We start from the raw sequence: 11,006 nt of genomic DNA, 5'->3' as shown, positions 1-11,006 counted from the left end.
CTGATCATATAATATAAAAAGGAAATAATATTTACAAATAGAATTTGGAATTCAAATTTACCACAAAAGATTTGAAAGGTGTTTAAAAGTAGCACATGTAAAATTTCAAATAATTAATGTTAACTGATCATAATATAAATAAAAGGGAAAAATATACAAAGTGTAATTCAGAAACAAACAAAACATACACTAATATTAACATCAAATTTACCACTTGAATCAAAGAAAAAGAACTGGAAATGTCTTGAAGGCGTTTTGCACAGACTAAGTTCAAAGTATTCATGGGCAAGCAACGCTAGATGTAAAGTATTTTGTTTGATACGTTATTGACCACATGTAAGATTTTTTAGCATATCTGATCTTTGAATAAAGTTAATAACCCCACTATTGATTAGAATAAGGTCAAATATGAAGTAAATTTATATCCATAACTCCAAAACTTAGTTATATTATGAGAAACCATATACTCACTGATCACGATCACATTAAAAGTAAATGACTTTTACAAGTGTAAATCATGTTTCCACAACATCACACATAAGATTTTAGCATATCTGATCCTTGTAGAAAGTTAATAACCCCCACTATTGATTAGAATAAGGTCAAATATGAAGTAAATTTATATCCATAACTCCAAAACTTAGTTATATTATGAGAAACCATATACTCACTGATCACGATCACATTAAAAGTAAATGACTTTTACAAGTGTAAATCATGTTTCCACAACATCACACGTAAGATTTTAGCATATCTGATCCTTGTAGAAAGTTAATAACCCCCACTATTGATTAGAATAAGGTCAAATATGAAGTAAATTTATATCCATAACTCCAAAACTTAGTTATATTATGAGAAACCACATACTCACTGATCACGATCACATTAAAAGTAAATGACTTTTACAAGTGTAAATCATGTTTCCAAGACATCACAAACGTCAAAATAAGCAAAGTAAACAAATCATGATACTCTCTCAGCATCACTGACACATCCTTAGACTGACTCAGGATTTGTTTGATGCTGAGGAAGGACTAGAGAGAACCTGTTCCCTCAGGAATCCTGTAAGATCATCAAAGTCCAGGTCTAGATCCAGGAACTTGGCTAGAATCTCCTTGTACCTGTCAAACTGGGTCTCGGAGCTTGAGGAGTCTACCCTCAGGATTGGTTGGTTCTCTCTCAGAAGTTTAGAGACCTAGACAAGTGGGTGGAATTGATGGTAGAATTATTTAGATGAGGATTGCATTTTAGATAATATAATAATAATAATAATAATACACAACATTTATTAGACGCTTAATACGGGTGTTTTTAAGCGCACCATTGTCTGACTAAAAGTTAACAACCAAAACTTATAATAAACATAAAAAAATATATATATGTTCTTTATTCAATAAATCATGCATATATAATAACAAAAATAAAAACAAAAATGAGATCAAACATAAGGTCAGACATAAGATCAACCAAACAAGGAATAAGATGGTGTGCACCTCCTTTGACCGACTCACAACTGCAGAATATCATTCAATTGGAATTGTCTTATCTATTCTCTCTCTAATCTTTCTATCCCACTCTCTTAACCTCTTTATTAAGTTTTCCTTTATTTCTTAAACACTCTTGTTCGTCTCCATCACTTGTTTTTCTTTCAATTTTCTCTCTCCGGTCCCCTCGACCTCCCTGTTTCCCCTGTCTATTCACCTCTCTGCCTCTCTTTCCCTCTACATCGCTCTCTGAAGTGAAACATCATCCAATTTACCTTTGTACCCCTCTTGACCAGTTCTTCTGGAAGACCAGCGGTCAGTGCTATGTGGCTAGCATGGCTGTAGTTAGCATGTCCATCGGTCAGCTCGTACAGAAAAACCAATTCACCATCATTTTCAAGCACCTCCATGGTCTAAATGGAGTTTTAAAAAAAATTGATATGCATGAAGAAATAAACATAAGATTATTATCTTTCTATCACATGAACATTCTTGATGTTCATGGCATAATGTAGTAGGAAGAGAGTTGTGCAGAAAACAGCATTTAGGAGTACTTTGAACTTCCAGAAAAGTCTCTCTTGAGGGAGGGTAGTAGTAGTAGTGGTAGTGGTAGTGGTAGTGGTAGTGGTGGTGGTGGTAGTGGTAGAAGCAGCAGCAATAAGAGCAGTATTAGTAGAAGTAGAAGTAGTCTTTATTGGATATTTTTTAGCACAAGGCTAATCTGTTGAAGGTATAGTCCTTCCCTGATGATAGCGTGAAAGTGGGTTGAAACCATCAGTTTTGGACAGTCCGATCCCCACCCCCCCCCCCACTCCAGGAACGGAGGCACCGCATGCATGTTCCCAAAATCTCTGGCTCGTAACAAAAGAAAAAGCTCTACCCATATTGACTTTACACACCGGACTTATGCTGAAACGGGGGGGGGGGGGGGGGGGGGGGTGCTGAAAAGGCTTGTATAACTAAAGAAAAAGGTCTACCCGTATTGACTTTACACACTGGACTTATGCTGAAAAAGGTGGGGGGGGGGGGTGCTGGGAACACGCATATGCGTACCCTACATAACACTGAGTGGGGGAGCCGGGGTCCGATCTTTTGTTTGTAACCAGTATCTAACAAAAACACAATCTTACATTGTACCTATGAAACACCAGAAAGGCATTAATTTGTATCATGCTTTTGGCTTCTAACAGGTGGTTTGTTCTTTGTTGTATGAACCGTTACCTGATAAGAGAGTTGTTGCGATGCTGGTAGCAGCCCTTCTCTGACGATGGCATGGAAGTGAGTTGAAACCATCAGGTTTGGACAGTCAGATCCTTTGCCTTCCCAGTGTTTAATACAAGCCACCAGCAGTGAGAGACCATCCACTGTATCTGTGCTCCTTCCAAACTCATCGACGATCACCAGAGAGTTCTTAGTTGCATCACGGACGGCAGCAGATAGCTTTAGAATGTACAAAACAATTTTAAAATGTTTAAAATTTCATATTAGAGAATTAAAAAATGTCATGGCTTACCTAATAATAAATAATAATAATAATAGCCTAATAGTCCACTCCAAATGTTATTAAACCGAAACGGAACACACTCATAGAACACTGAGGCTGTTGGTTTAAGGAAATAACTCTGCCTAACACTGTGCTACATGTGAAAGGCAAATCAGCAAGGACCTAAATATATGTTCCATTTGCATTCAAATCATGGATTAGATTAGAAAGGTGATACATGTCGGTAAAGGAGCTACATTTTTAAATAAATAATGTGACTTATTCTTCGAACTGTGCACTCACAGGAAATTAAAATACCTGTGTACATAAACATGTTTATTTAGCATTCTAGCACACTCTTTCCAATTCTCACTCGAAAAATTACTTTTCCTTTCCTGATCTGGTCTTACTAAACTATTCCTCAAGCATGTTGTTCTTTATGATAATAATAGTTACCATTCATATAGCGCTTAACAAACATGTACTTATAGTGCATAATTGCTTCAATAAATGCCATATTTAAAATTCAAATTCTTTTATTTCACATCTTTTAGAAACACAAGGTATGCAGAAATACATTTTAAGATGTATATCCCTACATTGCTTCAAGTAGATACCATATTTTAAATTCAAATTCATTCATTTCACGTCAAAGTACAACGTATACAAAATACATTTTGAAATGAATATCTCCATGTTTTTGTTGCAACTATATGGAAATGAAGAACAAAGACTTCAGAAGTTGGCTTGAAACCAATTTCTAACCTGATTGAGGTCTATCATGAATGTTGATAGTCCCACTGATACAGATTCTTGTGTGTGAACTCGAGTGTAGATGCCATCTAGCATACCAATGCTTGCCTTCTCGGCCGGTACGAAGCTACCAATCAGAGCCATGAATGCTATCAAACCAACCTGTATATGGAAGAGGGAGGGAGGGAGGGAGGGAGGGAGGGAGGGGGGGGGGAATGGAGGGAGGGGGGAATGGAGCAGAAATATATCAGTCAGGAGGTGCCTTCTGTGTAACAAGCCTTGTGCTTTTTTGGGGGTTGGGGGAAGGTAACCTTACATCTATTATTTTCCCAATTTATGTATTGTTAACTTAATTATTCATACACTTACCAAATTTTTTTATTTTTTAAGTATGTAAAGAATTTATTTATCCAGATTTATGTTTCTTGAGAACGTGAGATATTAAAGCTTACATGTAAAAGTATTCAACAAAGGCCCTAATTTAAGCAGGCCCCCTTTCATTCTTGAGTTACGAAAACCACAAAAACATCAAATTTACAAGGGGTATGAATAATTCAGTTGTTAGCTGTATATATGTAAATGATTTTATATGTGTCTTACATGTTGGATGATAAATAAATTGAAATTCAATTGAAAAAGATCTTGGTTCTTGGGATGTGTTATACATTTTGATGTCTGTTTCAAAGACATGTCTATGCACGCATATTTCATCAAGTACAAAATGTGTTCACATCTTCATTAGACTTGACTCCTGCTACAAGATATCAGAGGGATATGAACAGGCATGGGATGGAGAAACAGAATGAGAGAGAAGGAGACAGGAGGAGGCTTATGGGCATAAAGACTGTCTATCTTACTGCATGATTGGCTTGCTGACTGATGGCATAAAAAGAAGAAGGAGAAGGAGAAGGAGGAGAAGGAGAAGGAGAAGAAGAAGAAGAATGAGAAAAAGAAGAAGGAGCAGAAAAAAGAAGAAGGAGCAGAAAAAAGAAGAAGGAGCAGAAAAAGAAGAAGGAGAAAAAGAAGAAGGAGAAAAAGAAGAAGGAGGAGAAAAAGAAGAAGGAGGAGAAAAAGAAGAAGAAGTAGAATGAGGAGGAGGAGAAAAAGAAAAGAAAAAGGAGGAGGAGGAGGAGGACAAAGGCATTTGGTTACCACACCTTTGATTGCAAGTCATCAACATCCCAGGGCCCCGTCTTATAAAGAGTTGTGATTGATCCAAATCAATCGAAAGTCCCCTAATCAATCGCAAGTTTGCATTTCCCTATCTCTTATTTACATAGTTGAGAATAATATCAACTCTTTATATCCAATGAAATGATGTCCCAAGTCTTTTTCTTCTGTAGGGAGCATCTCGTAATATAAAGTACTTATAAAGTCTAATTAACCTTCAAATGCAGTCTGAAAAATGCCTCTTCACAACTCTCAACCAATCAGTACAAAAAACATCATGTTGCCAATGGGATACCTGTTTAAGGTAGATGCTCTTCCCGCTTGCATTGGGACCAGTAATGACCTTGATCCTGGTATGGTCCCCTCCAAAGTGTGCATTGTTAGGTACAAAGGGGGTGACACACAGCTCCTGTAGAGGGTGACGTCCCCCGATGATGTCCAACTGACTGCCGTGGGTGAGCTCAGGCCGGACGTAGTTGCCTTCCTTGGCAGCGATGGCAATGGCTATCAAACTAGGAAATATTATTGAAAAGACATTGAAAAATCAATCAATTAGACTGGGAACGTGTCATAAGCTGTCACTATTCAAGCCCGCCCGCCCCCCCCCCCCCCCCCCCCCCCCCCCCCCAAAAAAAAAAAAAAAAAATATATATATTTTTTTTTTAATTATTTTTTTTATATGTAATAAAAAGACATAAGGCACATATAGAAAATCAATGAAAGAACCCTACGAAACCCCTTGGAAAAAAAATTATTCTAGAAATGCTCCTGGTCATAAGCCCTTTTAATGAACATTGTGTGGTAAAAAATGTACATCATCACTTAATAGAAATGTTCATACATTATAATCACAACTATGAAATTCAGTTTTGATGTGTCAATATACATGTACCCCATATGGTAAGTTGCAAGTACAACCATGATTGTCACCTACCAGTCTAGTTCAGCAGCATAGTCCATGATAGCATAGAAGACCTGTGATCTTAGAAGGATATCATTCTGTAGCTGATGCATGATCTGTGTCTCATGGTCAGTGATGTCACAATGGGTGTCGCCTAGCTTCACATCAAGGGCTGATCAAGAGAAAAGGACTTTGATTGATTGATGAACATATCCACAAATTATTATTTAAATTAGAAGGACCTTCAACTGCGAGCAGTCGAAAATGATGCCCTTGCCATAGAGCGTTTTTATACAAAACAGAAGCAATTTTTCAAACTCAAGTTTGATTGTAATCCATTAACAGGTTCTCAGAATATCCTGATTAGAAGCTATTTTTCATATACATGACCGTTTGATCTTTGACCTTAAAATCTAATCAGTTCATTGGTTCAGCAAGATACATACATGTCCTGAGTTTGATGGTAATCTGTCCATCAGTTATAATGATGATGTGATCACAAGCTATTTTTGCATATATATAATGAGACCTGTGACCTTTGACTTTGTGGCCCCAAAATCTAATCAGCTTATTAGCTCTGCAAGATACATACATGACCTAAGTTTGGGAGGAATCCATCAATCATTTCTTGAGATAACGCGATCACAAGCTGTTTTTGCATATATAAAGAGCCATGTGACCTTTGACCCTGTGACCCCAAAATCTGATCAGCTTATTAGCTCTGCAAGGTACATACATGACCCAAGTTTGGCAGGAATCCGTCAATTGGTTCTTGAGATAATGCGATCACAAGAATGGGACGTACATATGTAATTATGTCCTATGGTAAATATCAGACTAAACAAAACGGCTAACATTCTGACCATTAGTGAACATTATATACCTCACTTAAGAAATCCAGCCATCTGATTGGTCGAAATTGCATTCATAAACTTCAACTATTTCCGTAAAATTCCCAGTAACCATGGTTAAAATAGTTCTAAAGTCCCAGTAACCATGGTTATTGGAAAATAGTTCAGTCTCCATGGTTACCCCATAGGTTTACATGTTAAAAAATGGTCTGAGCGATCGAGGATACCGTACGTGTGCGAAGAATTGGTCGCTATATTTTACCAATTTTGTAATACAACTAGCAGCGAATCCGGGCTAACTCGCCCCACGGGACATCTCGCCCCAGCATCAAAGACTGGGTCGAGATGTCCCGACACGATTCATCGATCGAGAGATACCAATGTGTATATGTTTGTGCTCATTGTACATTTTAGACGATATGGCTGATATTTGTTCACATTCTTTCATCCTGGCCGTTAATTAGCAGACTACTGGTATCTCTCAATCGATAAATCATGTCGGGACATCGCGCTGGGGCGAGATGTCCCGTGGGGCGAGTTAGCCCGACTCCCTAGTAGCTGCGCCAGCGCAGACGACCGACTGTACTAGGCCAAAATGGCTGAATTAGAAACGCTCCCAAGATTTTGACTTCTGGATGAGGATCAAATGCGAGATATGCTGACAGCAAGAACTCCAAAAAGGGTACGTGAAATCTTCCATAATTTTTTCAGTAGGCCTAGATCTAGATTCTAGTACGCGACAACCAGATGCTGGTGATTGTAGTGATTTGCACGTCACGGACAGATGCAGATCCTTCCCGTAGAGATTACACACATCCCTATGCATTTCCATTGGCCATTGCGCATTCGATCATGCTAGATTGGTCGATGTTTTAATTACCAGAGATTCAAACTAATATTGCTCGTGATCCTGAAGGTGATACTCAATAAGTGAGGTGTCATATGAAAGCGCAGGTTTTTCTCCATATTCCCCACAGGGCCAGCCCACCCCCAAAATTGTAAAAATATCTTGCTTAGACTAGTACTGATCTAGATCTAGTCTACTCTCAAAGAAACAATCATAAAAAACAACCGTGCAGATAAACTAGAAAAAGGCCAAGGTGGTGTCATAATTTTTTTGGCATATAAAAGTATTAATGACTTCTTAATATTCAAGAAATAGTTGTTTTTATACGCTCAAGGGAAGGTTACAATTGGGCTATTGCCCTAGCTCGGCACGCCTCGGGCAATAGCACAATTCTAACCTTCCCTTGAGCGAATAAAAACAACTATTTCTCTCAAAGCAGTCATTAATACTATAATATATATTCAATATTTGTTGTATGTAATTTCTCTCCTCTATGCAATATGCAGTTCTTTTCATCTTCATTATGTGTACAAGAAATTGCTTAACTCCACCATAATAAAACTGAAACAGGCCAGCGTTTCTCGAAACCGTCATGACTACAAGTTCACCGACATCCCATTGAAACGCGTGTATTAAGTTTAACACGCGTTTCAATGGGATGTCGGTGAACTTGTAGTTATGACGGTTTCGAGAAACACTGCCCAGGACACCAGCAGTATGGTTGACATGTTTCTTAAGTCACAAGCGTTTATAATGATTTTCACTCAACGTTTTCATTCAATTTTTCTTCCCATCATACCTCTTGTTCTAGCACTCTTGTAATGAACGGTATTGTTGGACATGAACTGTGATAAAGAGAAATTGAAAAACAGGAAAAATGAAAGTCAGTGACATTTAAGCTCCAAATGATGACCATTTGACATTCTTCTGTAATTGTTTGAAAAATATGTATTTTCATAAACTTCATAAAAAACTTCTAGCTATAAGTCTATAAGTGTCTATAAGTCTATAAGTGTTCATTATTCATTAACATCTTCTGAATATAGCTAAGTTGTCATTATTCATTTACATCTTCTGAAGATGAGATAGTATTCATTTACATCTTCAGAAGATGAGTTAGTATTCATTTACATCTTCTGGAGATGAGTTAGTATTCATTTACATCTTCTGAAGATGAGTTAGTATTCATTTACATCTTCTGAAGATTAGTATTCATTTAAATCTTCTAAAGATGAGTATTCATTTACATCTTCTGAAGATGAGTTAGTATTCATTTACATCTTCTGAAGATGAGTTAGTATTCATTTACATCTTCTGAAGATGAGTTAGTATTCATTTACATCTTCAGAAGATGAGTTAGTATTCATTTACATCTTCTGGAGATGAGTTAGTATTCATTTACATCTTCTGAAGATGAGTTAGTATTCATTTACATCTTCTGAAGATGAGTTAGTATTCATTTACATCTTCTGAAGATGAGTTAGTATTCATTTACATCTTCTGGAGATGAGTTAGTATTCATTTACATCTTCTAAAGATGAGTTAGTATTCATTTACATCTTCTGAAGATGAGTTAGTATTCATTTACATCTTCTGAAGATGAGTTAGTATTCATTTGCATCTTCTGAAGATGAGTTAGTATTCATTTATATCTTCTGAAGATGAGTTAGTATTCATTTACATCTTCTGAAGATGAGTTAGTATTCATTAACATCTTATGAAGATGAGTTAGTATTCATTTACATTTTCTGAAGATGAGTTAGTATTCATTTACATCTTATGAACATTAGTTAGTATTCATTTACATCTTATGAAGATGAGTTAGTATTCATTTGTTAGTATTCAGTGTGACATTACATCTTCTAAAGAAATATATCATTAAAAACACATTTCATTTTTATTATCATAATAATTAATATTAATATTATTATCATAACTGCTATTATATAAATTATCATTATTATTATTGTTAATATTATTATCCATCACTATTATTACTAGTATTGTCTTACCATGAATTGTAAGCCCTCAATTGTGAAGTCCTTGGTTTCTGTCATGTGTTGGGTACATGGTAAGGCCAACAAATACCCAAGCTGTCGAATAATAAAGAAAACATTGTACTTACATAGGTGAAGGGTATGCCCTGTAGAGTGCAAAATAGTAATGGAATAGTGACGGGGTGATCATACTTTGAGCGATTTGGTCAGTTACGTTTTAACTGGTAAAGTACTTTATCAGTACTTCTTTAACATCATCACATGATCATAGCTACACCAAGGGGAGCCTCATCGGTGTTTACCTTTTTTTGTAAAGTCCTACAATCTTCTTATTAACCCAGGCTGTATTCGTTGGAGGTACATAATTATTAATCTAGACCTATGCTGTCCTGAACCCTCCTCTGGTTTCATGGCTACAAACATTAAAGGGATCGTTTAACAATATTCAATCTGAGATGCACGGCCCTACATGTTATCAGTGTCTGTGATATGGTGTTATAGTGAAGCCCTAAAGAGAAAGTGTGCTTCAAAATGATCAAGAAGTGCCTCAAAAAAGTAAACACTTTTGAGTGACCGGTTTTACCATACTATTTTTCCCCAATAGACTGTAGTGTTATGAAAACCGTTTGGCAAACACAAAATTTGATTTTGATTTTTCAATCATAAATATCTTGATAATCAGACAGGCTTGTAAAAGTCATGGAGTTCCTGACTGACCTAAAGGTTTATAATCATCATTGCAGGATGAGCTAAATCAAGGATTTTTTTAAGGATCTAAGACAAAGTTACTGGATCCCTTTAAAGTGTACCAATCACAGAAATACTGTTCTCCCTGAAGGCCCTGCAATTGCGCTTAATTCCTATAATTGCCCTACAGCGGATGTGGGAACATTCTTAATCATAAGGTTTAAATAAGAAACTATCTTTCAAACTATCTACCTGAGGTACATATATGATAGAACACTCTTCTATGTGTGGTCCAAGTCTATCAAGCTCTTCTCTGGCTACAGTTGTCATCAAGCTCGGTAGAGTGCTGTAGGTCCGCTTTCCTAGTTCAAGCAGCAATCAACAAAACATGATTTAAATTAGAAGAATTACTAACATTAGAGAAGCATGATGAAAGATCGCCATGAATTGAAAATATGAACTCAATAATATTGCAGTTGTAAACAATATGATGGAGCCTTCGTTATTCCCAAGTTCTTCATGCAAAAAAAAGGTTTTAAACGTATATCTCAATGCAACCTTTGGCCAAATGAAAAGGATGGAGTGGAATTTGCTTCTCTAAAAAGAAAAGGAAAAAAGATGCCCCCCAGCCATGACAGTGTAAATCACAATAAATCACAATAATTGATGAATATATATTTTTGGTAAAAGTATTTTAGTTAAATTTGTTTTGGGGTACAAAATTCTATTTGTGTCCCATCTGAAAACACAAACTCTGGAATAATGGGAGAAACTGAAACAAGTTTGGAAGAACCAATGAGCTTGGCCATTGCAATTTGATTCAAATCAAACAT

The 11,006-nt window shown here is 36.4% G+C and overlaps 1 protein-coding gene across 1 annotated transcript in view; it reads right to left on the bottom strand.

Moving 5' to 3' along the window:
• Positions 1 to 324: 324 nt before the first annotated feature.
• The window catches only part of LOC586390 (mutS protein homolog 5-like), a 90,324-nt gene continuing 79,642 nt past the window's right edge, over positions 325 to 11,006 (bottom strand). The window contains exons 13-21 of the mRNA XM_030996261.1: positions 10,426 to 10,535; positions 9,502 to 9,582; positions 8,289 to 8,334; positions 5,825 to 5,963; positions 5,186 to 5,402; positions 3,733 to 3,882; positions 2,706 to 2,924; positions 1,760 to 1,897; positions 325 to 1,195 (exon numbers count right to left, since the gene is read on the bottom strand). Of these exons, the coding sequence (XP_030852121.1) occupies positions 1,007 to 1,195; positions 1,760 to 1,897; positions 2,706 to 2,924; positions 3,733 to 3,882; positions 5,186 to 5,402; positions 5,825 to 5,963; positions 8,289 to 8,334; positions 9,502 to 9,582; positions 10,426 to 10,535 (1,289 nt within the window). The 3' untranslated portion in view covers positions 325 to 1,006. The remainder of the gene's footprint in view (positions 1,196 to 1,759; positions 1,898 to 2,705; positions 2,925 to 3,732; positions 3,883 to 5,185; positions 5,403 to 5,824; positions 5,964 to 8,288; positions 8,335 to 9,501; positions 9,583 to 10,425; positions 10,536 to 11,006) is intronic.

The sequence above is a fragment of the Strongylocentrotus purpuratus genome, unplaced genomic scaffold (genome assembly GCF_000002235.5).
Source record: "Strongylocentrotus purpuratus isolate Spur 01 unplaced genomic scaffold, Spur_5.0 spur5_scaffold_3, whole genome shotgun sequence".
NCBI classification, from domain to species: domain Eukaryota; kingdom Metazoa; phylum Echinodermata; class Echinoidea; order Camarodonta; family Strongylocentrotidae; genus Strongylocentrotus; species Strongylocentrotus purpuratus.
Note: the sequence above shows the minus strand (reverse complement) of the source record. Positions and strands in the feature narration are given on the sequence as shown.